This window comes from Betta splendens, chromosome 4 (assembly GCF_900634795.4).
Source record: "Betta splendens chromosome 4, fBetSpl5.4, whole genome shotgun sequence".
NCBI classification, from domain to species: Eukaryota; Metazoa; Chordata; class Actinopteri; order Anabantiformes; family Osphronemidae; genus Betta; species Betta splendens.
In genome coordinates, this window is record NC_040884.2 from 27275280 (window position 1) to 27302465 (window position 27186).

General features: G+C 43.1%; 1 protein-coding gene across 3 annotated transcripts; it reads left to right on the top strand.

The window, feature by feature from the left end:
* Positions 1–27186, top strand: usp24 (ubiquitin specific peptidase 24). 3 transcript variants are annotated; one of them, XM_055507824.1, is made up of 67 exons: positions 1–424; positions 3480–3648; positions 3867–3934; positions 4036–4179; positions 4498–4623; positions 4956–4991; positions 5097–5162; positions 6192–6257; positions 6561–6635; positions 7278–7436; positions 7526–7640; positions 7755–7858; positions 8008–8115; positions 8229–8324; positions 8481–8642; positions 9514–9606; positions 10097–10201; positions 10281–10430; positions 10598–10729; positions 11067–11178; positions 11253–11329; positions 11451–11591; positions 12007–12064; positions 12158–12287; positions 12461–12527; positions 12610–12720; positions 12802–12900; positions 13191–13364; positions 13459–13544; positions 13684–13792; positions 13973–14128; positions 14224–14321; positions 14453–14548; positions 14640–14862; positions 15030–15192; positions 15389–15550; positions 15745–15815; positions 15907–16067; positions 16152–16213; positions 16316–16507; positions 17247–17361; positions 17453–17597; positions 17680–17799; positions 17884–18009; positions 18289–18387; positions 18467–18549; positions 18665–18806; positions 18886–19005; positions 19103–19317; positions 19856–19980; positions 20107–20248; positions 20417–20567; positions 20664–20759; positions 21040–21143; positions 21223–21336; positions 21553–21760; positions 21851–21940; positions 22033–22135; positions 22225–22343; positions 22473–22586; positions 22676–22741; positions 22829–22895; positions 23383–23461; positions 23575–23650; positions 23867–23953; positions 24100–24210; positions 24575–27186. In XM_055507824.1, the coding sequence occupies exons 1-67, from the start codon at positions 146–148 to the stop codon at positions 24635–24637; spliced, it is 7881 nt and encodes a 2626-aa protein (XP_055363799.1). In that variant the 5' UTR covers positions 1–145; the 3' UTR covers positions 24638–27186. The 3 variants fall into 3 exon arrangements, with proteins under 3 accessions (XP_055363799.1, XP_055363800.1, XP_055363801.1); XM_055507825.1 differs by having other exon boundaries at positions 12158–12269; XM_055507826.1 differs by lacking the exon at positions 9514–9606.

Here is a 27186-nt window from a genome sequence, read left to right on the forward strand (position 1 = left end):
TAACACCTGTGTCGGCGCTGATGTGGGGGAAGTCGGATCGTGACAGGCTAGCAGCAGCGGACTGTAAACATGGCGGCGTGCACAGCTACAGGGCTGTGCCGCTTACTCCGTTACTATTAGGCTGACAAACTGAGACAACCCAAAAATGGAGACTGAAGAGGAGCAGCACATAACCACGCTGCTCTGTATGGGTTTCCCAGACCCCGACGTGATTCGGAAGGCGCTCCGGTTGGCAAAGAATGACATCAACGAGGCAGTAGCGCTCCTGACGAACGAAAGCCCCGGGCTCGGGTATGGATATGAGCCGATGGAGAGCGGGCCTGCGCCCGGCTTGGGCTCGAGCGGAGAGGGAGAAAATAGCGGGAGGACCGGGACGGGAGGGTTTGACCCCCCGCCCGCATACCACGATGTTGTGGATAGCGAGGTAAGATCAGATCAGCATTTGAGCAAGCATCACCTCTAGCAGCGAGCGAGGGGGACATGGCTCATGGGAACTAACTGGAGAGAGGGCTCGCCCATTTACCCAGCTATGCCTAGCATACATGCTACAAGGCTAGCGGTATGCTCCGACCCTAGTGTGAGCTGTCAGTGCGGGAGGGCGAATAAAGTTACTCCCCCAGACAAGCTGCACGGGGCAGGTCGCTGGCACCGACTGACGGGAGATTTGTTAAAATGAGCCACGGCTACTCAAACATTTGCGCCAAATACCAGTTCTAAACTAACTAGCCAATTTAGCGGGCTAGCTAGTAGCGGGCTAGCTAACGTGAGTTGAGAGTTGACCGCGCGAGTAGCTGCACCACCAGCAGCAGCAGCAGCGCATATATAGGCTTTACTGTGGAGGAATGCAAGCATAGACGTGAACTTGAAACACTTTGTAGCGTTGACCAGTTCTCGGTCAAACGTGCAGACAGTTGACCCGGTCTGTTCAGCCCACCTTTTACAGGATGGCTAACATTAGCTGGCAGGGACAACTGTCCTCTACTGCACAGATTGCAGTTCACTCGAACCGGCTTAAAAGAGGTTTCGCAATTCGTTTAGAGATACGTGGCCATGCTATCGTACTTGACTTGCACACTATTAAATGTTTCCTGTGTCTTAATTATATTGGATGCTTCTGTATCATGTATTAGTTCTGTGTGAGCTGTCATTAATTTACCAGGACCTCCTATCACGCCTGTGTTCAGTGTTGGTGGTGCCTTTACAGTAACCAACGTGGGTTAATGATAAGACTGATACCTCGACAAAATGCAGGCGGTTTTCCATAAACCTAATAATCTGACCTAAAGGTCTGGCCTTGTAGGTGCAAACGCAAGCAGTGCTCACTTGCAGTCAAATGATTTCATTTGTACTGTAATTGATTTGGATTATATAAGAATTTGTAAGCCGCTGTGACCACGAGTTTCCATAATGGGTAAATATAAATCACACTGGCTTCAAAACCTGTTGGTCATGACCTGTCTTTGGCTCATTATCGCTGTCCCGCTCTGATGCAGGAGGTGTTAATGATCGTAGCATAAACATCAGTTTGCGCCTACTGTGTGCAAAAAGTAGCATGCACTTGCAGGCCAGCATAAATAATGAGCCTATTTTTGAGAAATATTACTGCAATAGTGTGTCCAAGATCTGCCAAAATATTGTTCTTGCATGTTCACACAAAAGAAGGCAAAGGTGAACATAATTTTTGTCTTATCTTTTTATCTAAAAATAGTTTATCTAAATGTGGACTCAAAGTATTTGTTTTGGCCACTCATGCAGAATTTTGAAATATTGACGTAACGCTTCGTAATAATTCTTAAAAAAATATCTTATCTTTAGGTATAACAGTATATTCTATGCTTTCTTCTGTCCCTCATTCTGCTGCACATGTGCCTAAGAGCTATGTCATAGGTCCTTGGCTCCATGTTGTGCTCCTAAATATAGCCCTGCAGGCTCCCTGACAAACACAAACCCATTGCAGTTTTACATGGGGTCCCATGAGGGTTGCAGGGTGCACAGTAACAGAGTGGTGCTGGATTTACCTCATCATCTTGCCAGCCACACGCATGCATATTGTGCGTATTTGACACTTGAACCAATGGTCTAAAGCTTTTACATTTAAAAATACAGAGCTTTGCTGCTTATCTGCAAGTTTGGTTCTTAATAATGAGTAAAGAAAATGTAATTTTATTTTCTCTGTGACCATTTTTCAGTTCAAAGAAGACTCTTTTCATTATTGCACCAGTTATTTTAATATATTTATACACACGCACACACATACACTGCTTTAGTTTTGGTGTAGTAATTCTGCAAGCCTTTAAACGTTGCTCCCTGGTCTTTGTACTTGGTGATTCTGAAGACCTGTGTTAGGTTTCTCTCTCTCTCTCTTCTCCTCTCCATCTGTCTTTTCTAATTTGTTTTACGCAGGGAAGCAATGAAATATGATGCTTCTCTCGCTTTTTCTTCCCAACTCACCCTCCTTTTTTCATTATAATCTTCTTGTATATGTATCAGTATGCAGCACAGTTAAACATGCGCTCAACACATTGGCCATTACAAATGCAAATGTGTGGAAATGTATTCAAAGTGGTGATGCTTGACCTCACTATAGTTTGCCGTATTAATATTTATACTGTTGAGTGCCCAGAGGCAAATGGACAAATGAGTTTTAATAGTCTTGGTCATTTTTAATATAGTGAGGGCTGAGTCCATGGCTCAGTTGTAGTTTAATATCATTTTTCATACAAGGCAGGTCAAGCCTCTTGTGGTTTATTAAATAGATCAGTAATAGTGTGAACATTAATCATTAGTGCATGTCGATTATGATGTGCTTTAGTGTATTTAATCTTCCAGTGGGCAGCAGCCGCTCATAGCTTGGAGTTCTGCAGTTTATGATGAATATTCAAATGTTTCATGAATATGTAAGCGACCACATAATGTAAACAATTAAAATAAAAAGCTTTGTGAGAGTTTACCTCACCTGGATCTACTTTTCTTAGAGATCTTTTGTTTTCCTCCACTGTTCGTATGTCAAGCGTGAACTTGGCATTTAGAAAAAAGCAGTAAAGGTTGGTTTTGAATTTTTTAACTTGCCAGTCCTGACCTCGTCATTGAGGGTCGCACCCCACTGCTAACAAGACAGTGAAATCAGAGTGTTCATTACACTTGTCTTTAGCTCTCACTCCCCTTTTTAACCCTTAACTCTAACGTACCTGAACACAAACACCTGCCAGCCTTTGTTAAGAAAGATAAAACGCATAAAGGTGCTTAATGAACTGTAGATTGTAGAAAAAGGAAGCACTTTCTGAATGACTGTTATTTCACTTCTCCCCAAGGGAGAGAATGACTCAAGCCTTATCAAGCTGACTTTGTCATTGCAAGAGGTCATTTGTATTTTTCTCTCAAAGGACAGTTGCAATGTCAATTAAAGCAATTATAGCATCTGTCTGAAATAAAGTAACCAATTGCATTAGGTGGTAATTTTGTGATGTGTTTGTTTAAAGAGGAGCAATGACGAAAATGGTAACTGCTCTGGTGGCAGCATGGAATTCCCTACCACAAACCTCTACGAGCTGGAGAGTCGAGTCTTCACTGATCACTGGTCCATTCCTTACAAGAGAGAGGAGTCTTTGGGCAAATGTCTCATCGCGTCCACCTGCCTCGCCCACCATGGTAAGACCATTTTATGCTTCTACAGTCTACATTACACAAATGCGCTCCATCTGCAATGCGTGGGCAGCATGTTTTCTTCGGACTCGCTGGCAGTTTTCACAAAAATTATCAAAGCTATTTTGGACAATTGTGTTACATGGTGCAATCTGTGGCTATTTCTTCACAGCCACTTTCCAAGTTTAGAGTTGAGTTGAATTTAACACCTTCCTCTCTGTCAGGTCTCGCTGACGCTGACGAGAACTGCAAACGGTTTATGGAGCGATGTATGCCAGAGGCCTTTAAAAAAGTGAGTAATACGCTAATGGTGCTTTGAGTAACTGTGTTTTATTAGTAGACATTTTAAGTGACCTTTCTCATTTCTATATGTTCTCTTTGTTTTTTCCTAAGTTGCTGACCAGCAATGCTGTACACAAGTGGGGCACTGAAATTCATGAGGGCATCTACAACATGCTGATGTTACTGGTGGAGCTGGTGGCAGAAAGGGTCAAGCAGGATCCTGTACCTGTGAACCTGATGGCTGTTTTGACTATGGTGTGTCTTTTAAAATTTCTACTAACATATATTATTATTTCTTTGCAATTAACAAATTATGCTGCAGATAATTAACCTATGGCAAAAGTGACAGATCTTTATACCGTGGCAGTTTTTTGTTGTAGGGTTTTATGATGTTTTGTTCATGAACATGGTAGTTTTAAATGTGTTTTCCTGTTACAGTAGAGTCTTCAAATTCTGTGGTACTTCTATAGTCAGTGGTCATGATCCAATCTGACAAACAAGGAATCGGATATTTTGCTGGAGTGGGTTGGGAAAAGGAGTTGATGTGTATTTGTTTTTGTTTTTTTTCTTCAGGCCTTTAACCCAGATAACGAGTACCATTTTAAGAACCGTATGAAGGTCTGTCAGAGGAACTGGGCTGACGTTTTCGGAGAGGAGACCAACATGTTTGCCGTCTCTCCTACCAACGCATATCAGAAGGTAAAGAACTGTCCATTTGTTTGGGTTAACTGTTTATTTTTAAATCTATTTCTGCAGGGCGCTGTGTATGTGTCAGTTTATTCATGTGCACTTGCAAGTATCTTGAGCTATGCTAGAATTTATATACAGACTTCCTTATTAGCCTTTGTTTAATGTTCATAGTCATGTCATGACAAATGAGCCCTTCATTCTCAGTGTTGTGTGACTGAGCCACAGCAGCTCAGGAGAACACATAACTGACTACAGTAGCTGTCAGGAAACGTATATGTGTTTCAACATGTTTTCACTGTGCATTCAGTGCTGAATAAACTCTGAAAACAATTGTCTTTTAGGAGCCTCATGGGTGGCTGGTGGATTTGGTGAATCGGGTGAGTAATGGACAGTGGCTGAAATAGTTGCGATATACACATGCTGCAGTTGTGTTGCTCTTATATCCCATCTTTCGTGTTCTCCTTTGCTTGTTTCTTTTCAAGTTTGGAGAGCTGGGAGGATTCACTGCCATCCAGGCTAAACTGAACACTGACGAAATTGAGATTGCTGTAAGTCTAACCTTGCTCATTTTCATCTTCCTGCTATTTACGGCCGTAGATATAGTGATGGCTTGGGGAAAGGACAGTAGACAGACTGCAACGCAGCCTATACAGGCAAAAGGTCACCATGTTTACCCCCACTGCTGTCAGCTGCAGGGTGCTGAATGTCTCTTTCCCCCTCTCAGGAGTACTCACTTACACACAGACATGGTCTCTCATCCTCCCGCTGTGTGATGGTTGAAATGCTCTGTTGTGTTGTGTGTTCTGAGGCATCCTTGTACTAATGCTTCCCTCTGGGAACCTGGCCGGAACCACAGCAGTGCATAGCCATTGATTCACAGTGTATGAACACACTATCCTTCTAACCCTCAGCATATAAATAAGGCAGAGACTAGTTGCAGAGCGCTGTCTTCAGTAGCAGTTGAGGCTCAGTAGAGTGTGTAAACCGTGGAATACATAATTTGCTCCGAGCAGGAGAGAGAGAAACCGTGAAAGTGAAAGGAAAAAGATAATAGGAGGAGGGCTCTCACCCAGGGGTGACTCATTCATTTGTCCTCTTCGAGTAGGAAGAGGGGATTCACTGAGTGAATGAGTGGGATGAGGGAGCACAGAAGCAGAGATAGGAGACAGAAAACGGGAACACAGGAGCCATTCATTAAGCCTCTGTGATTTGGCGCTGAATGACAAATGACAGCTGGGCTCTCGTATTGGAAACTAACCCATACAGTACATCTGTTTATGTTCCCTTTCACGCATAAGAGTAGAAACACATTATCAGTTTACACACAGCCCGTGCACCCACCCAAGCACTTTAATTTCATTTGAGGGGCGGATGTTGATGTTGTTGTGTACCTGTTATTTCAAAGAGCGAACATCTCGTTCTTTTAACTCCGCCAGACAGATTTAGGCACTTCTATAAAAGCAGACATGAAATGAAACCATTTTTGTGATTATTAGTCATACACAGCTGGCACTGATAATCTAGTTTCCTTTTTAAGTCTGTGTCATTCCTGAGATTATTTCCTTCTGCCTACACAGTGTGTGTCTGCTCTGGTCCAGCCACTTGGTGTATGTGCAGAATACCTTAACTCCAGTCTTGTTCAGGTGAGAAATTTTATCTCCTAACATGCACAGACTCCTAATGCCCTTAGATGATTACCCATGGAGCATTTCTTTGCTTATGTCTATTGTCTTCCGTATCCTTACACTGTATTTTAATGCATCAGTTTCTTTTGATGTGATTTCATCTATTTGCTAAGTTTTCTGTTGTGTTTACTTATAATACATGGCCTCAGTACCTCATACCCACTTCTATTCTATTTTTATTTCCTGTATCCTCTTACTGTTTGGCTACTGCAGTTGCCGATTTCCCCACAGGGATCAACAAAGTTGTGTTGTTTCTCTTAGCCCATGCTGGATCCAGTTATCCACAAGATGATCACATATGTTCAGAACCTAGAGGAAAAGGATCTTAAAGACAAGGTGAGGCATAGTTAATTCATGAAAAAGTATGGTGAAAACCACTTGTCCGCATTTTATCAGTAATATGTAGGTAGGTGATGTGCCGTCTGTTTGGTTGAAGCACTTGCAGGGAGGGCTCAAGAGAAGCAGTTTACACATGTACCACACTGATTTAAACACTAAAGTTGCCAGAAAATCTGCAAGTACTGCTTGAGATTTCATTTCTGCTGTGGTTTTACTTGCATAAGAAATTTCAATCACGTCCCTCTGATCTGATATGATGACTACAAAGTGGCTAGCCAATTATGAGGTGGTTTACCTCCCTGCATTGTTAGATAAGGAGGAGGAGAACAGGGTAAATATTGACAAATCAAACGCAAAGTTAACAAATTGAAATTTAAATCAACACACCCATCACACTGCTCGCTGAAATGATATAGAAGCTGTTTTTGTTGTGATTAGCATTAACCATTTAAATATGTGAGTGCCTCAAAGCTGAGGATGAATCAAAAATGCTTTCAAATATAATTTGGCGTATGGTTCAGAAAATTAGATGATTTTTTAAAATTATCATTATTATGTGTTTATATAATTATACGTATATGTAGATTGGAAGTTAAACAAAATGTTATGTGGTGCATTTCACATTTCTTGTGATCCTAGCGTCTGGTGAGCATCCCAGACCTGCTGTCAGCCATCAAGTTGCTGTGTATGAGGTTCCAAAGGGAGCTGGTTGCTGTGGTGGACGACCTGCGGCTGGACACGCTGCTGCGGATGCTCAAAACCCCTCATTTCTCCACCAAAATGAACTCCCTCAAAGAGGTCAGCTCTTCTCGACTATGAGCCGCGTGGTGTCTTTATGTGCTTCTCAGTCTGAGTTTGATCTTATTTCACAATGTTTTGTCTCTCAGGTGACAAAGTTAATAGAGGAGAGCACCGTGTCGAAGACAGTTAAAAATGCCATTGATACGGACAAACTTCTAGATTGGCTTGTAGAGAACTCAGTTCTGTCAATAGCACTAGAAGGTAAGAAACAAAAATTCGCTAGATGAACAATTAAACCATGCGCACACACATGAATTAATGGAATTTGAGTGTTTTTGTCCAAGATTGAAAATTCCCTTTGTTTCTTTGTTTTAGGTAACATTGATCAGGCTCAGTACTGTGAAAGAATCAAGGGAATCATTGAACTTCTAGGGAGTAAATTGTCCCTGGATGAGCTTTCCAAGATCTGGAGAATACAGGTCAGCCATAACAGTATGGGTTATCTCTGTTTATTATGTTCAGTAGGTTTGTCTTTTTTTTTACTTCTTTTAAAAACACTAGGTACTGAGCTAAGTCTGTTCAGTTGTTTCCCACTCTGATACATGTATGCTATTTGTGTGCATTTCAGGCAGGCCAGTCATCAACTGTGATAGAAAATATTCATACAATCATTGCTGCTGCTGCTGTGAAGTTTAGCTTTGATCAACTCACCCACCTCTTTGTGCTAATACAGAAGGTCAGTGCTACAGTGTTTCTTAGATTTTGAGAATGGAAAAGGGAAAAACAGCATATATCTATACAGTAGGGGTAACGTAAATGATGCTTTTGCTTTTTTTTTTTTTTTTTTAGAGCTGGGAGATCGAGAGCGACCGTGTGAGGCAAAAGCTTCTTAGTCTGATCGGGAGAATTGGCAGAGAAGCTCGCTCTGATACTACAACTGGAAAGGTATGGAGGCATTGTCTCTAAAAGCAATGACTATTCTATATATGTCAAGCGTTCAGTATAAATAGGTGAAGGTGTCATGTTGACTGCTAGTGAGGGGTTTCTGTATGTAAAGTTCTCAGTGGTGGTTCGAATCTTGTTGTGTATGTGTCCGTTTAGGTGCTGGAGGTGCTGTGGGAATTAGCACATCTCCCCACCCTGCCTACCAGTCTAGTTCAGCAGGCACTGGAGGAGCACCTGGGGATCCTGAGTGACGCCTATGCTGTCAAGGAGACGGTGAAGCGCAGTTACATTATTAAATGTATTGAAGATATCAAGAAGGTGAGAGAGACATGCCCCAGTTGCAGTGTTATTTATATAGTCATGGGGGCCTGTGCCTCCAATTGATGATGTTGGTTCTCAAATTATTTAAAAACAGGAACCAAAAAACGATGGCCCTACATTGTTAGCCTGATGTCATCATTTTGGTTAGTATGTTCTTCCCAGTGCAGCAAATTACCCTCCACTTAAGTTTGTTGACTGCTGCTTTGTGGTTCTTGGACTGGCCACACTGAGAAGTGAGAAGTTATGGGGTGTCCATACCTAGATAGATATCAGCACTTTAGTGAATTATTTTAAGACATTTTGAATGACAACAAATGTCTAATTTATAGAGACCAAACCCACTACAGTTAATAATGTCAACAAGTCACCCCCCCCCAATCCTTTGTTACATACTTTCCTTGAGCTACTGAGGATTTTCTTTTAGTTTTTTAAAGGACTATTAGATTTTATGTTTACCTTGGGATTAAGAATATAAAATTGCATGAAAGGATTTGACGCTTTGTAGTACTGAGTTAACGTGTCTCAACTCACGTTGGTCCCAGGTATTTCATTTCCTGCTGCAAAAGTACCCCAGTTGTCATAGTAACGACATATAAAACTGCCATGTAACTGCAGACACACACAGGAACAATGAAGATTATTGAAGGAATGCTTCCCATTTTTTGGATTGCTGTTGGTGTCTGTCTGCTTCTTAAAGCAAAAAGACAAATTTAGTTTCAGACTAAAGCGACTGAAAGCATCAAGACAAGACTGCTGAAAAAATCTGGGAAATACTGCTGTTGCTGTAGTAACGTTTCTGTGACCAATGAGTAGTCTGCAGTATTGTCATATAACCTTTGACATCACCAAATCAAATGTATGTTTCTAGACTCACACTCAGGAGGAGAGTAAGGGCAGCGACACACAAAGCTCATTTCTTACTGGCACTTGGGGAAAGAAGAAAGCTAACTCTTTGGTCAAAGTAAGAAGAATCCTGTATAATTTGTAAATCTTCTGACCAATCTGTATCCAATCTCGCTGCTTCATGCCTGCCTATCAACCAGCCACAGAGGAGGGCCTGACCACAAAGGTGTTTCATTGGTCTCAGTCGATCACTTCATGCTTGATTGCAACACGAGGTAGTTTAACCAGGTGTTTGGTAATCTTCTGCTTTGGCACTGATCTTCTGGGTGAAAGCTGGCTGAATTATAAGAGTGATTTAGCTTCTGGATTAGTGGTCAGCTTTGGTGGAAGTATTAGCATGGTTACTCATGCAAACAGGAACCTAATCTGCGCCAGGGATATGGAGAAAAAGGGACATGTTTCATCTGGTGTTTACACAAAGCTTAGTGCAAACATGATGGGTGTGATTGAGAATCATTATCACACACATCTGTTATTGCAGCATGTCTTTGTGTACTCACTCCACTTTAGCAGATGTCACCCTCTGCTATGTTTGTGTATCTCAACAGGCCTCTCAGCAGAGTCCTCAGACAGTCTGGGTTGTTCCTGCTCTGCGTCAGCTGCATGAGATCACTCGCTCCTTCATCAAGCAGACCTATCAAAAACAAGACAAGGTGAGGCGCGTGCCTTTAGCGTCATTGCTGCAGATTCAGTGTAAAGCTGCAGTGCTAATCTTTCCCTCCCACCCCACAGAGCATAATCCAGGACTTAAAGAAGAACTTTGAGATTGTCAAACTCATCACAGGATCTCTCGTGTGCTGCCATCGAATCGCTGTGACCGCTGCAGGAAATAACGGCCTTTCGAGCTCAACCATGGTAGATGGACGTTACACCTACCAAGAGGTTTGTTTCATTGTGTGTAATTGCTTCTACAAATGATCTATGTTTCAGATCAATATTTGACATTTGTATGAGCAGTTTTGAGTTACAATGTGCTGACAATGTACACAGGAAGCATCCAAACTTGAACAGCACAGCTAACGTGCATTTATCTCTCTTACTCTGTTTAGTACCTAGACAGCCACCTGCGCTTCCTGGCATTCTTCCTCCAGGAGGCCAGTCTCTACCTGGTCTGGAACAGGGCCAAGGAGCTCTGGGAGTGTTTGGTGTCAGGGCCGGATGTCTGTGAACTTGACCGTGAGGTATAGGAAAACTTTGTCCTCATTTATTCCTTTTTGGTTGTGCCTTCCTTTATTTGGACACTTTATACAAAAATATACAGAAATAAAAACAGAAATGTTGCTATTAGTTGCAGCATTTCAGTATTATTAATTTTGTTTCCCGATTTCTTCTGACAAATAGCAGAAGCAAAAATAATACTTTACGAGGAAGTACCTTCTACAGATAATTAGTCTTAATGTTTTTACCAGAATCAAAAGTGTTTGGTGTGAAGCCTTTCAATAGGTGTGGTTATGCATTTAGATTTGGATGAAATTCTGCCTGAAGGAACTTAAACATTGTATGCTTCATTGTGTGCAGATGTGTTTTGAGTGGTTCACCAAAGGACAACATGACCTTGAGAGTGATGTGCAGCAGCAGCTCTTCAAAGAGAAGATCTTGAAACTAGAGCCCTATGAGATCACCATGAATGGTCAGGCACTCTGGAGAGACAGCTATAGTTGTTCTCTAAACTTCAGAAATATTAACATTTTGTCTCTTCTTTAGGTTTTAATCTGTTTAAGACCTTCTTTGAGAATGTTAACTTGTGTGATCATCGACTAAAACGCCAGGGGACTCAGCTGGTCAGTCACATGTTTTTGTTTTTGCCGGATGATGTACACAACTCGCATATCAGTACAAATAGGTTATATGTGTAGCGATAAAGCACATCTTGATAATTATATTTGATATTTTTGCATTCAGTGTGTGGAACGCCTTGACCTGGCTGGGATGGATTTTATTTGGCGCATCGCCATGGAAACCCCTGATGAAGAAATAGCCAATGAAGCAATCCAACTTATTATAACCTATAGCTACACCAACCTCAATCCCAAAATGAAGAAGGTCAGTGTAATAGTGTGTTTGCACGTTTCTGTGGTCTACTTTCACTTTACCAATTTTCAATGAGGGTTGACCAAAATGATCTCTGGTAGTATTTAAGAATGAAGGTACTCTCAGATTCCTCCATATTTTCAATGCAGAGAAATTATCATTTAAAACACTAGTTGTAGTCTGTGATACCGAGGCTTTTTGCAGAGGAATTAATGATAATTTCACTTCATTCTTAAATACTATTTGTGATTGTTTTGGCCAACCCCACTTGGAAATCTGTGAAGTTTTCTTTTAATGTATAAAATATGGTAATAACACTTAAATCTTACCACTGGTTTGCCAAACTGAAATTAATGTTGTGGCCCTGTTATGGGGCCCTTTGGAAACCTACTTGAAAATAATAATTTTATTATTAACTTTCTTTCAGGATTCTGTGTCTTTGCACAAGAAGTTCATTGCTGATTGTTACAAGCGACTGGAGGCAAGTGGTTGAATCTGTTACTATTAGGAGTGATTGTGCCATTTCCTAGGAGTCAACACCTGATAGCAGTTCCCTAATTCGTTTCCTTTTCAGGCAGCAAGTTCGGCCCTTGGTGGGCCTACTTTGACGCATGCTGTTACCAGGGCAACCAAGATGCTGACTGCAACTGCCATGCCAACTGTGGCCACATCTGTACAATCACCATCCAGGTACAAAGGGGGGTTTGGGTAAGAACATTGTTACTAAACCTTCTCAACCTTCAAAGTGTTCATTCCTTCTGCTTGGGCTAAAAAAAAGCAACGTTAGATATAGTTTTTGTTTTCTCCTGTTAAAACTCTGTTGTTGTTTTTTTGTTTTTTGTTTTTTTGCTTTCTTTTTTGTTTTGTTTTTTCTATCCCAGATCCACTAAGCTGGTGATCATTGAAAGGCTGCTGCTACTGGCTGAACGCTATGTCATTACTATAGAGGTAAGCTTGATTTTCTCATTTGTCTGCTACTTTGTGCGGCACTTTATTAAAACCCTTTCCATCTTATATTGTGCCTATGCAGGATATGTACTCAGTTCCTCGCACTATTCTACCTCACGGGGCCTCGTTCAATGGACACCCTGTCACTCTTCACATCACCTATGAGTCAACCAAAGACACTTTCACCCTAGAGGTATTGTAAGACCTTTACCACAACTTGAACATATGTTTATTGTATACATCTCTATATATTTGCCTGTTTTTTGTCTTGCAGACCCACAGTAACGAGACAGTAGGAAGTGTCAGGTGGAAAATATCTGAGCACTTAAGCTGTCCAGTGGATAATGTCCAGATCTTTGCCAATGACAGTGTGGTAAGTGTTAATGACTCTGTTAGTCCCTGTATTTTCCACTTTAATTTATTTTTTTATTATTTCAATCCGTCATTCCCTCACCAAGTATTTTTTCCCTTTTCCAATTGTGTTTTTCCCCTGAAGCCAATATCCACTACAAAATACAAATCAATGTTAATTTTTCTGGGAATGGTGCCACTGCCTCTTTTTTGAGTTGGCCAACTCTATCTGTTGTGTGGCAGGGGAAACACAACCTCAATCCCTGTTCTTCTCTCACTCCATCCCTTCATTATCCCTCCACCATGTGTTAGCTGACCATGAATCGCGACCAGAAGCTACTGTCCCAGCTTGGCTTCAGCGATGAGCAGAGCCTGACTGTGAAGAGTTCAGGCACCGGCACTCCCTCCGGCAGCTCCGAGTCTTCAGCCTCCGCCTCAAGCAGTTCCAGCTCTGCTGTTTTTAATTCTGCCTATGCCTTGGAGCAGGTACCATGTCAGGCATGAATGCACTGTCAGACTGTGGACACTAAGAGGCCTGCGGTGGTTCTGAACTACTGCGTTTCTATCCGTATGTGTTCAGGAGAAGTCCCTGCCTGGTGTGGTGATGGCTTTGGTGTGTAACGTTTTTGAGATGCTTTACCAGTTGGCAAACCTAGATGAGTCCAGGTAAGATGTGATATCACCCCAAATCTACAACTTAATGCTTCATAATTTCATTTAATCTACATCTATCATGTTGACAGAAGCATTTGCACAAGTTACCTTGTTGCACATTAATGACACTACGTATTCATCTTAACTTCAGGATTACACTACGTGTGAGGAATCTACTCCTGTTAATACCAACAGATCCAGAAGTACAAGATGCACTTGACAACTTTGTTCCCAAAGAATCTAGTGTCTGGAGCCATCAGGTACAACATAGAGTATGACACGACACATTCAGGTCAAATGACAGCTCCATGTTAAAGACCTACATACTCTATCCTTGTAGTCATTGGTGGATGAGGATTTAGTGTAAACAAACCCATTAGTGGCAACACTTCTTAATTTGTCTGTACTGTATCTCATTTTTTTTTTGTCTTTTTCTGTAGAAAACCCTTTTCACACTTGGCCAGGGTACAGGCTCACGTTCTCCATCTATGGTGTCCAAGCAGCAGCACCAGCCCAGTGCTGCTTCTATACTGGAATCACTGTTCAGGTCCTCTGCTCCGGGCATGTCCACCTTCAGAGTGCTATACAACCTGGAGGTACGCGTGCCTATAAATGTACACCCAGTGTGAAACTAAATTCTCTGTAATTTGGATAAATGGCTTTGACACCTGTTTTCTTCTTTTTGTGTTAGGTATTGAGTTCAAAGCTTATGCCCACGTCTGATGATGAAATGGCCAAAACCAGTAGCAAGTCATTTTGTGAGAACTTCCTAAAAGCAGGAGGCCTCAGGTAACTTTTAAGACAAGAGACCTGAAAAGTGCCATAGTTGCATGGTGTTTCCTTAGTGCTGTCAGACAACATTAAATACTAACACATATGCTACTAGGCATCTGACATGTATTTCTGTATCATGTCTACAGTCTAGTGGTGAATGTTATGCAGAGAGATTCCATCCCATCAGAAGTGGACTATGAGACCAGACAAGGAGTTTACTCAATCTGTCTACAGTTGGCCAGGTGCAAAATGATTCTTGACCCCACACATCTGCATATTGTTGGTTATGAAACCAATCTAACTTCCAATCTGTATATTTGGTTGTATGCGTAGGTTCCTTCTCGTTGGTCAAAGCATGCCTGCAGTGCTGGATGATGATGTCATTAGGGATGGGGAGGCGCTATCGTCCCGTCCTTTTCGTAACGCTGGGCGGACCGGGAGGCAGCTGTCTCTCTGCGGAACTCCAGAGAAGTCGTCCTATAGACAGATGTCCTTGTCTGAGCGCTCGTCCATTAGAGTAGAGGAGATCATCCCTGCTGCCCGTGTAGCTATTCAGGTACTGGACTGTAGCATGCACTAATTTGCTTTTTTTGTGACTTTGTTTGCTATTGTCCCCCCTCAGCTTTACAACCATACATTTGTATCATTAGTGGAGAATGTTTGCAAGTTGTTTGTTTGTTTGTTTTTTCAATATTATTATATTGCTATTTTGGAATTTTCTAGACCATGGAGGTGGGTGACTTCACGTCTACCGTGGCCTGTTTCATGCGTCTGACCTGGGCAGCGGCTGCAGGACGATTGGATCTTGTTGGCAGTCCACAGCCAGTCAGAGAGACCCATGGCTCACTTCTGCCTCAGGGAGTTCGCACCAGAGTCAGCAGCACCGGTGAGACAAAACAAAACTCTGAACTTTCATTTTTCATTTTTCACTAAGCTGCTTACAGTAAGTGGGTGGGGCAAGCACTTTGTATAACTTCATTCCTGTTTTTATCCACTATTGTCCAGATTTTTGTTCAGGCTCAGTTAAGTTGTTATTAACTATTCTAAACAAAAAGGAGAAACAGAGCTGTGTCTTTTTGCAGGAAGTAACTGCAGCTCCAGCAGTGAGGGTGAGACCACGCCGACAGCGTTACATGCTGGGATATGTGTCAGACAGCAGAATGTCTCCATCAAAGATGCCATCATTGCCCGCGAGGCTCTGTCACTGCTGGTTACCTGTCTGCAGCTCCGCTGTCAGCAATTCAGTAAGACTCAGCAGTACATTAGACCACGAGTACAAACACATTACTATGTAGTTTGGTCATTGCAATACATTTGTTCTCTACAAAGCACCATGACACTATAGAGCAGACGTTTCCTTTTTATGGAGTTTGTTCATATATTTTGTTTGTTTGGAATCCATATTAAGAGTAAATCCATGGTTGGCTTCTACTTCCAGGTTCTTTTTACAACCTTCCCTCTGTCAATGATTTTATCATTGATATTCTGCTGGGATCTCCCAGTGGCGAGGTAAACAAGCCCTCTTATCGCTCAGTACTGCACTAAAATACTGTATGTCCCTAACACTGTTTATATATATATATATATATTCCTATAACAGATCCGACGTGTAGCATGTGATCAGTTGTACACGCTGAGCCAGTCAGACACGTCAGCCTTCCCTGATGTTCAGAAACCCAACTTATTCATTCTGTCAGTTGTACTTGGTGCTCAGCTGCCACTATGGAGTCCCACGTCAGTCATGAGAGGTGTCAACCAGAGGTATTTACGATGGAAAAACCAATGTTAATAAAAGGCTTGTCATTTGCTGATGTGTTGGATTGTTTTTCATTCTTTTTTCCCCAGGTTGCTTTCCCAGTGCACAGAGTACTTTGACCTGAGATGTCAGCTTTTGGATGACTTAACCAGTATGCCCATGAATACTATTTGTTTTCACAGCCTGTACACAGCCCATTTATGCTTGATTTAAAATCTCTTTCTCATTCCTTTGTCTACGCTTCATCCTCCAGCTTCAGAGATGGAGGCGTTAAAAGTGAGTGCAGCCACAATGCTGGAGGATGAGATCTCTTGGCTGGACAACTTCGAGCCCAGCTGGAGCTCTGAAATGGAGACCAGCGAGGCAGACAACATCCTCCTGGCGGGACACCTTCGACTCATCAAGACATTGCTCTCACTCTGTGGCAACGAGAAGGAACATCTTGGTGAGTACACACAAGCGTAGAATGTATATTTGCAGCCATTTTAACATTCTTTTTTTATTTAATTTTGTTATTTAATTAGGGCCATTTTAAGTTAGCTTTTTATGCTAAATAGAAAAAACACAGTTAAGCCAAAGTTTAAATCAATTAAAAAATTACACAGACTGTCATTAAGTTAGTCCACAAGATTTTAAGTCTTCCCCGTTTAGGTTTCTCACCTACTGTAACGTCTCTCTGATAAAAGCCAGGTTATTTCAGAAGTTACACAGCTGAGCAAAAGGATGGCATCCAAGTGCAGTAAATGTGCTTCATGTATTGTAGTATAAATATACTTGTATATGCAAGATCTGTCGCTTGGAATTTATAAGATACAAGCAGGGCCGGCCCTGGCCAAGTTGGCGCCCTAGGCGAGATCATGATTTTTCACCCTCTACTCACCACCTCGCCATCGCGATTATGCGGCCCCCTCCCAGCTCGCGATCGTGACTATGTGCCCCCCACTGGGCTCACGAACGTGATTTTGCGCAGAGCGGGCACAATTGCTTCAGTGCTGTAGGCGAGATCGTGATTTTGCGTCATTTTCAGCTCCGGGCGCATATACGCATGTTTTTTTTTTTCTGAAGGCTTGGAGCGCCCTAGGCGACCACCTAGTTCGCCTATGCCCAGAGCTGGCCCTGGATACAAGACCCTGGAGGTTTATTTAGGAGCTAAATATGTATATGTGTCATTTCTGCATTTCCAGGCCCATCTCTAATCCAGCAGTTGCTGGATGACTTCCTGTTCCGTGCTTCACGCATCATCATCAACAGCTCCAATCCCACACCTTCTTCGGCCCCCAGCCATGACTTCCACCCCAAGTATGACATTTTCTTTTTGTTTGCACAAAAATTCTGATTAGCACCTTTTTGTTTTCATTTATTTTAAATACCACGTCATTGTTTTGCTCAGGTGCAGCACAGCGAGCAGCAGACTGGCAGCCTATGAGGTGTTGGTCATGCTCGCTGACAGCTCTCTCTCAAACCTCCAACTGATCACCACAGAGTTATTGTCCATGCACCACCAGTCAGACCCTTCCCTTTGCAAGGAGTTTGATGTGAGACAAACACTTAGAAGTAAAAAAATTTTTTATAATAACACGGCTCAGTTGTAAATTGAAATCTGTGTCTCTGTGTCAGTATCTACCCCCAGTAGAGAGCAGATCAGTGTCTGGTTTTGTTGGGTTGAAGAATGGAGGAGCTACGTGTTACATGAATGCTGTGTTTCAGCAGCTCTACATGCAGCCTGGCCTGGCAGAGGTACATCTTTATCCTAGAGGGCATCTTCAGTGAGTCCAGACTCAAGCTCACACAAGGAATGAATGTTTCCTTCTGTTCTTTAAGGCTTTTCTATCCATTGAGGACGACACGGACCAGCCTGAAGAAAGTGTTTTCTACCAGGTCCAGTCTTTGTTTGGCCATCTGATGGAGAGCAAACTGCAGTACTATGTACCAGAAAACTTCTGGAAGGTAACAGAACATTTACTGTGTAATAGCCACATATGGAGCCAAGCAGTGGGCTCTTTTTTTAACACAACTGCAATTATTGCACTTACAAATCTGTCATTGGGTCTAAAATAAATATTGTAACCAGTATAACTGATCTTTGTTATGCCTTCATATGTACACCTACAGTCATCTGTTGTTTCACACTATTTGTCAGTACCCTGAGAGAAACCCCACAAGCCTGCTCACACTCCAAAGATACTGCAATTGTTCCACAAATTTAAAGTATTTATGTTCTTTCAGATCTTTAAGATGTGGAACAAGGAGCTGTATGTAAGAGAACAGCAGGATGCCTATGAGTTCTTCACCAGCTTGGTGGACCAGCTGGACGAACACCTTAAGGTAAAATATCAGATTACAAGACAAAACACCATTAAAATGCGTTTACCTGAAACAGTCATAAAACTGTTCCTTCCACCAGAAAATGGGTCGAGAACAGATCTTCAAAAACACGTTTCAGGGAATATTCTCAGACCAGAAGATCTGTAAAGACTGTCCTCACCGGTGAGCACAATTTTTTTTTTTTTAATATTTTTTATTTTATTTGATCAAAAGTCAAGAGATTTTTTTAACTTCCATTTCAAAACTGATGGTTTGGTGTGTACGTTCTAACATATAGATACGAGCGTGAAGAAACATTCATGGCTTTGAACCTTGGAGTGACTTCATGTCAAAGCTTAGAGATCTCATTGGACCAGTTTGTTCGAGGGGAGGTGCTAGAGGGCAGCAACGCCTACTACTGTGAGAAATGCAAGGAGAAGGTCTGTCATCTGTTCTGCGTGTTGTTATTGTACCACACCGGTGTTGCATTCTAATGTTCATTTAAATTTATCTCCTCAGAGAACCACAGTGAAAAGGACATGCATCAAGTCACTGCCCAGTGTTTTGTGTATTCACCTAATGCGCTTTGGCTTTGACTGGGAAAGTGGGCGCTCCATCAAATATGATGAACAGATCAGGGTATGAAGTTCACAAATCTCCTTGTATTTTTAATGTTCTAATCCCTGTATGATACTAATGTGCATACTAAACATCTGTCTGTCTTGTGGGTGTATAGTTCCCCTGGGTGTTGAACATGGAGCCCTACACTGTGTCTGGCATGGCTCGTCAGGACTGCAGCGGCGAGGCCAGTGAGGGACGGAGTGACAGCACCTCAGGAGGGTCACCCAGGAAGAAAGTCACAATTTCTGAAAACTATGAGCTTGTTGGAGTTGTTGTCCACAGTGGTCAGGCACACGCAGGACACTACTACTCCTTCATTAAAGACAGACGGTAAGTGACAGTAGTTAATTTGAAGGGTGAACGTTCTCACAAAATCACAAAGATTATAGTTCCCTAACTTCACATGAATTGCTGTTGAAATTACATAAGAGGACATGAGTGTTTAGAGATTGAAATATGACAATGTTCCATACAGAATTTTAAGGACATCCTTGTCGACACACGAAGGCAGAATGAGATTTGGAGCGTTTCTGGTTTAGTTTGAAAGCGACTCCAGATGTTTGGCTCTGGAAGGAAGGAATGCTCACTGCAGAAGTGAAATTTAAAGAGACCGCTGGAGTTAATATTTGGCTCCCTGCTCTCAGTAGCTTGTCTTTCTCTTTAAGATTACATGGAGAGCTTGTTCTCTTAGGCTTGAACATATTTCAGTGAATAATTCACATTTTAGACTTTCTTTATTGTATATCTATTAGAGATAATGTAGGTTAGTCATCTATAATTACCAGACAGCCTGCGTGTATCGTGTTTCATATGTAGCAAAATATAAAATTTCATCTCTGTTTCTTTTTTTTGTCTTTATGTGGTCTAGCGGGAGCGCTCGCGGACGTTGGTACAAGTTCAACGACAACATGGTGGAAGAGTTTGACATGAATGATGAAACTCTGGAGTATGAATGCTTTGGAGGAGAATACCGCCCCAAAGTTTATGACCAATGTAGGTGAAGTGCAAAACTAGAATAGAGTAGAATAGAAAACCTTTGTGTCCCGCAATGGGAAAATTTCCAAGGACATCACTGCATATTCGCCCACAGCGATCACTGAGTACTCTAAATCTTTGCAGCCAATCCATACCCTGATGTGCGGAGGAGATATTGGAATGCCTACATGTTGTTCTATCAGAAGATCAGTGACCAGAATTCACCTGTTCTGCCCAAGAAAAGCAGAGTCAGTATCATGAGGCAGGAAGCTGAGGACCTCACGCTGTGAGTACTACTAAATGATTACTGCTGTCATCAATACCCCAGGGCTTTAATTAGGTTTTTCCATGTAATTCAAATTGTTTTTTGTTTTTTTTAAATCTCCTAAATCCTAGTAAAGGTAGTTAGAGCAACCCAAATAATCACTTAGCTGTGTTGTTTGTGTTTCTCCAGGTCTGCACCGTCTTCTCCTGATGTTTCCCCACAGTCGTCTCCTCGGCCTCCAAGGGCCAACAACGACCGGCTTACCCTCCTCACCCGCCTGGTCCGCAAGGGCGAGAAGAAGGGCCTGTTTGTAGAGAAGATGCCTGCCAGTATCTACCAGGTAACATCACATCCTGCACAACTTAGGACACAGAGGTAATGGGGGGGTCTCCTTGAAGGTCAGTTCATCTCACATCTCTTGTTGATCTCTGGGCAGATGGTGAGAGATGAGAATCTGAAGTTTATGAGAAACAGAGACGTCTACAACAGCGACTACTTCAACTTCACCCTCTCTCTGGCATCTGTCAATGCAGTATGTGTCTATGCTTGTTTATGTGGTCATACATAAATAGAAACTGGAGCTCCTTGGAGAGCATTTGGGATTGCTACATACATACACTCCAGCCTAGATCACTGAGAAAAACACATTTACTTCACGTTTGCATTATACCAACATATTTCCTTTGTGCCTGTTAAAACTCAATTCCATGTTTTTATTCTTACCATCAACCATCATCACTACTGTACACTGATCAGCAACAAAATTTCTGTTTGTTCAGACAAATGTTTTTTTGTAATGTATTTTTATACAGACAAAACTGAAGCATCCAGATTACCAAGCTATGGCCAAAGAGAGCCTCCAGCTGGCTGTTCACTTCCTTTTCCACACCTATCTGCACACCAAAAAGAAACTCCGGTAAATGCACACACGTACAGAGTATCCTTCCACATGTGGGAATCGTCCATCATGAGTCTTACCTTAATGTCTCCTGCAGGGTGGACACAGAGGAGTGGATGGCCACAGTGGAAGTGTTGCTGTCTAAGAGCAGTGAGGCCTGCCAGTGGATGGTGCAATACCTGGTTGGACCAGAGGGAAGAGAGATCACCAGGTCAGTATTGGTTGGTTGTTGTTGTACTACTGTTTTATTTTATTATTCTATTGTCCCTAAGATATCTGCCTCTCCAGACTTGACAGCTCCCAGCATCACACCCTCATTGTAATTCACAGAAACCATTAACCAGTTTTAAATATCTTGTGATAAACAATACAATCTAAGATTGACTACTTACACGTCTTAATATATTGTAACTCTCTCTCTCTTTAGGGTCTGTCTGTTGGAGTGCAGTGTGAGGGAGGTGAGGGTGGTGGTGGCGTCCATCCTTGAAAAGACTTTGGAGAGTGCGCTTCACTTCGGAGATCCCAGACTAGACGGTTTAACTGACGCTCTGCTGTCTTTATTGGACAAAGATGTTCCTGAGAATGTGAAAAACTGTGCTCAGTACTTCAGCCTCTTCAGTAACTTCGCTCAGAGGGTATTAACCCACCTGCACAAACACAGCTGTAGATACTTGTAGACTATTCTTTGAGGATTTTCTGAGTGCTGTCTGTTTCTGTTCTCTCAGGGCTGTGGTCCTTGCCAGTTGTTGCTGAAACACTCAGCTTATCGCCGGATGGTCATTTTCCTGTTGGGACCCAATAGACAGAACAATCAGGTTGAACTGCAAAATAGTGTATAAAATTTCTTAGACATTTGTGGCTTTTACCTTGTAAATGTAAATAATAATTTCTGCGTATGTGTCTGCAGAACCGGCGGTGGAGTCCAGCTCAGGCTCGTGAGTTCCTCCACCTACACAGCACTCTTGCCCTCATCACTCTGCATTCAGACGTTGGCACCCAGCAGACTCAGGGTGAGTTGCTTAAGTCAAACCGTTTTCTCACTCTTTCTATAATTCAGCTTCAATGTTGGAAATTTTATGTCTCCTGTTCTCTTCTGAAGCTCCAGGAAGCTTTAAGCTGCGTCTGACTAGTGTCCCGTCCTCCACCTCCCTCCTCCCACTCCATGCTGACATTCTGGCCTCACTTTACACTTCAGAGGGGCAGCCTTACCTTCTGGAGGTGACGCTCACATTATTTCTTAATAGATTCGATGCCGTTAACAATCATATAGTATTAAAGTATAAAAAGAAGACTGTCGATGTAAAGTCCCAGCTTATTAAAACAGACATTCTTTTACATTTTTACCAGGTGATGTTTGCCATGCGGGAGCTGTCAGGCCCTCTCTCGGTCCTGATAGAGATGGTGACTTACTGCTCTTTCTGTAATGAGCCTTTCTCCCTGGGTTTGCTGCAGTTACTTAAGGTGAAACATTTTTGCTGTCGGATTGTCTTAAGTCATTTGGGCGAGGGGTTTTCAGTTTCAAAACGCTGTGAATCCTTTGTGATTGTCAGACCCAGCTGGAGACCGCTCCACCTCATGAACTGAAGAACATTTTTCAGATGCTGCAGGAGCTACTAGTGAGTGACGGAAGACAATTGGCCTATTACTGCAACCATGCAAGCTCATGAAGACTTTCTTAACCTAATGTAAATGTTCTTATTCAGGTGGTGGAAGACCCTCTACAATCCCAAAGACTCAAATATGCTTTTGAGTCAGAGAAAGGCCTGTTAGGTATGTCTTCATTTGTTGTTGCTGGTACTTTTATGACAGTATCTGTCATGTTAATGGGAAACCTGGATTCTGCATTCGGGGTAAGGCATTAAATAAATGTCTTTTCCTCAGATAGATTCAGCTCAGAGAATGGCAATTTACTGTCACTCAGAGACGTAACCAGGTTATTTATCACAATGGCTGCAGCTGCCCCCAGACACTCATAGTGATTATGGCACAAAGCAACGCTGCTTCATTTTTTAAATAAAGTCTGCTGAAAATCCAGCTAAATCTATAACAGTTGCTTAAGATGGGTCCTTAGGGTACATGTATATGTGTTGCCTTATTATCTGGGAATCCTGGTTTCTTTGTGTTTGTGCACTTAGTAACCAGGCACTCAGTAATTGATGGTTGTCTGCAATTCTACTTAGAAACTTGTGTTTTTAGGTTTGTTGCATGGATTTACTGAAAACCATGTAAAAACCTGACTCTTTGTGTTATTTTGCAGCTTTGATGCATCAGAGCAACAATGTGGACAGCAGACGCTGCTACCAGTGTGTGAAGTTCTTGGTCACATTAGCCCAGAAGTAAGTAAATCTCAGAGTCAAAGATGCTTTCAAAAACAGAAATGATAAGAGATTCACGGTGATTCCTGTTGAATATTTATTTAATTCAGATGTTCTGATCCTTTCTCATCCAGGTGTCCACCAGCCAAGGATTACTTCAAGGACCTGTCTGGCCACTGGAGCTGGGCCGTACAATGGTTACAGAAAAAGGCAAGCTAATAAAATACAGTGTCACCATAAGCTCTAGAAGAACACATGTAGGCTGTTTAAGGCTTTTCACTTGTAATGAGTTCATACTGTAGCCTATATACCTTCAGACAACTAAATAGCAATCGTAACAATTGGTGCAAACCTGGAGCTTGTCTTTTAAATAATTCAACTAATTTGATGCTGGCTAACTAGTTTGATGCCTCCTCCTGCCCTCAGATGACAGAACATTACTGGACTCCACAGAGCAACGTTTCCAATGAGACCTCTACAAATAAAACCTTCCAGCGCACAATCTCTGCACAGGTACAGACACATGCAGCATATCAGCACGATATGACCCCCTCCGGTTCCTAACGCACATGCTCTTGCGCCCACATGCTGTTTGTTTTGCGCCTCCGCTTTCACCCTCACTCACTGGTGTGTAATTGTGTGTGTGTGTCAAACTGCAGGATACCTTGGCCTATGCCACAGCGTTGTTAAACGAGAAGGAGCAGTCTGGCAGCAGCAACGGCTCCGACGGCAGCCCGGCCAACGAGAACGCCGACCGCAGCCTGCGACAGGTAGCCGCCTAACGCGTCGCCGCCAGCCGCTCGGCACAGCGGCCTTCTCAACATGAGTCATTGCGTTCCAGCGGCAGCATAGGCTCCCACAGCCAAACAGAGGAACTGGGGCATCTCAGTGGCTTCTGTCAAGCTGTAAAAGCAGTTTGTCACCTCCCACGGTTGTTATTAGCAGTTGATTTGAAGCTCCTCTATTGTGTGACTCCGGCTGTGCCTGTCAGGATGCCCACACAGCACAACAGTGTCAGAAGGAAATTATAATCCTGCTTAGCACAGAAATGTCAATGTTTTTTTCCCTTTGCCTCACCAAACGAACATATTGTGCTTTTTTGTGTCCTTAATGTTTACCCTCTCTCTTTCTCAGGGGTCAGAGTCTCCCATGATGCTCGGTGATTCAAAGAGCGATCTAGAAGATGTCGACCCCTAGTTGCAGGAACCCTCTGAAGGAGAGGCGGCAAGCTCCAGGCAGCCGATCCAAAGGGCTGCACTTTGCCTCTGATTGGTCTGGACATTTGGGACTCCTCAACAAGCCAATCAGAACTCATTGTTGCAAACGCTATGGCAGCGAAGGAGCTATGAATAAATCATGAATTACTTCCTTTGAGAGCAGCCAAGGCGATGGTTGAGATGGATTATCATTAAGGGCAGCAGAGTTGGTCACGGTGGGAAGCACCACAGTGACGAATGACTTCAGTTTATCTTTTTATTCATTCATTCTCTCAGAATGACAACACGGTGGAGGATGGGTTTGGGTTGTGTTTTAACAATTTTCTGCTCATATTTGCCAATTTATCGACATAGACATATTCATATTGTAAAGATTTGTTCCATAGGTGTAATTTCCAGTGTAAGATAATGTTTTAAAGTCTCCTGTGCTCTTCTCCTCAGCCATGCAAAGCGCGAGTCATTAGCTACTCTAGAGGAACTCCCAGACACGTGCACTTGTACAGGAACACCTCCACATGCAAGCACGTGGGAGGGGGGGGGCGGGGGTTGTTCAGTATGCACTTTATAGTCCATTGTAGTCTATTGTGATGTACAGCAACACTGGTCGGTTCCTCTAGAGCCTCCTCGCGATCGCGTCCTCCACTTCTTTTGTTTTTAGCCACTTGTATTCAGTGCCACATGGACGCCCCGATAGCAGGACGCTCTGCCTGTGTCATGACCTTTGACCCTTGGCGACCACGCTGTCTCCTCGGGGGCGCAATACAGGACCGGCCCTGTCCTAGAAGCAGGACAGATTCAGGCCCTCAGCAAATCTGAAGCTTGCAGTGCCGCGGTCAGCACTCCTCCCTCTGCTTCTGGCTGACATGCAGGAAGCAAGGCCGCCACCCCCCCAACCCCCCAACGCCCCCGTGCTGCATTTTATCCTTCTCGTCTCGTTTTATCTTTGGTTGCCACTTTTCTCCGACTCTGCTTGGATCGGTTATTGGAGAGACTCAAGCCTTATGCAAGAAGAGCCTATCTGACGGCGTGCAGACCGGCCGCGGTGGGCCATCAGTGCCGACTGAGGAGGAGCTCAGGAGCCCGGTGTAACGTTTAGGTGCCAAGGTTAACTCACACACAGACACACACTTTGATTGAAGTGACAGACATGCAAACATGTGGCACTCGCTCACTTCACTTGCAAACACAAAGCACAGGTCCTCCTTGCCTCGCTGTTACCTCTGCTTTATCAGGTTTGGTTTTTGTGAGCTTTGTTTTTTCATTGCTTTGATTTTATTTTATTTTTTTTTTTTGCTGTCATGTACCTTTGGAAACAAACACAGAGGAGCTGAGCCCAAATGTAGCTCTACTGTCACTCAAGAACCTCATTCATTGTGTGTCCATCATGTCCAGCCCAAACATCGGGAGACTTGAAGTGCCTTAACCTCCCGATTGCTTCCCTTCCCACCTCTGACATCTTCACATTGTTAGGGGAAGTGTGTGACCGTTACCTCCTGTCGTCAAATCTTCCCATCATAGGAGTGCAACAGGGCTTCTTCATCCCCATTCGACTGGAAAAATACTACAGGGAACATTTCCACTGTGTGTTGTGACAAAGGATTGTAGGAACGTCACAGCTGGTTTTTCATTGTGTGTACAGGGACGGGTCTGAGTTCTACCCTGATAGAACAGGGTTCTAGTGACGCTAAAATGCTGCTTCTTTTCCCTCTGCGCTCAAGCAGAGACCCTTAGTAGGAACTGGTTTGCGCTCACTTGTTTTTAAGAACCACGCTTTCACTCAGTTCTCAGACATGAGCCTATAGTAGCTTAGCAGACTCACTCTCAGCTTTAACAGGTCAATGTTTACAGTGAGAGGACCTACGAGGCGATCATGCAAAGCGGTTTTCTGTTGGGAGCCGTCGTCGAATCAGTCAGTCACAGCTTCTCTGTGTCCTCGCAGCCCGAGGCGAGAGGCGACGTTCTCCCACGCCCTCCCAGCTCCATCCTCCTCTTCATCTCACTAGATGTGAATGTCACGTTGTGTACTCCGGCACGTTTGCATGTGTGGCAGTAAGTGGTGGTGAGGTTCGTCCTTTCTGTGTGATGGAGTTAAACAAAAAACAGCCCCCCTCCCCGTGTTGCTTGCTGTGTAATTTGGTCATAACGCGCGGCCCGTTCTCTGTGGCCGCTCACGTGCCGCCCGGTGGAGCTCATGCAGTCTGTGCCAAGTCAACGTGGCCATAGCAGTTTGCTGAGACTCCTGGGTTCGCACCTCTGCTACGTCACAACGACTTCAACCAATAAGAGATAAAAAAGGAACTTTGAAGCAATCGTTTGTTTTAATCCTGGGGTGCAGGGAGGGGTGGGCCGGCGTGGGGGGTGGGGACAGGCTCTATACGGGTTTTTACGGTCATTCAATTTTGAAGATTCACTTCTGCCATCGCAGGATGCTGTAATGCATGTTAAAACTCAGTTTTAATTTGTACATCAGAGTTTGATTAAGGGGAAATTTGATATAAAATAAACTGGAATGCACAACCTTTTGTAAAA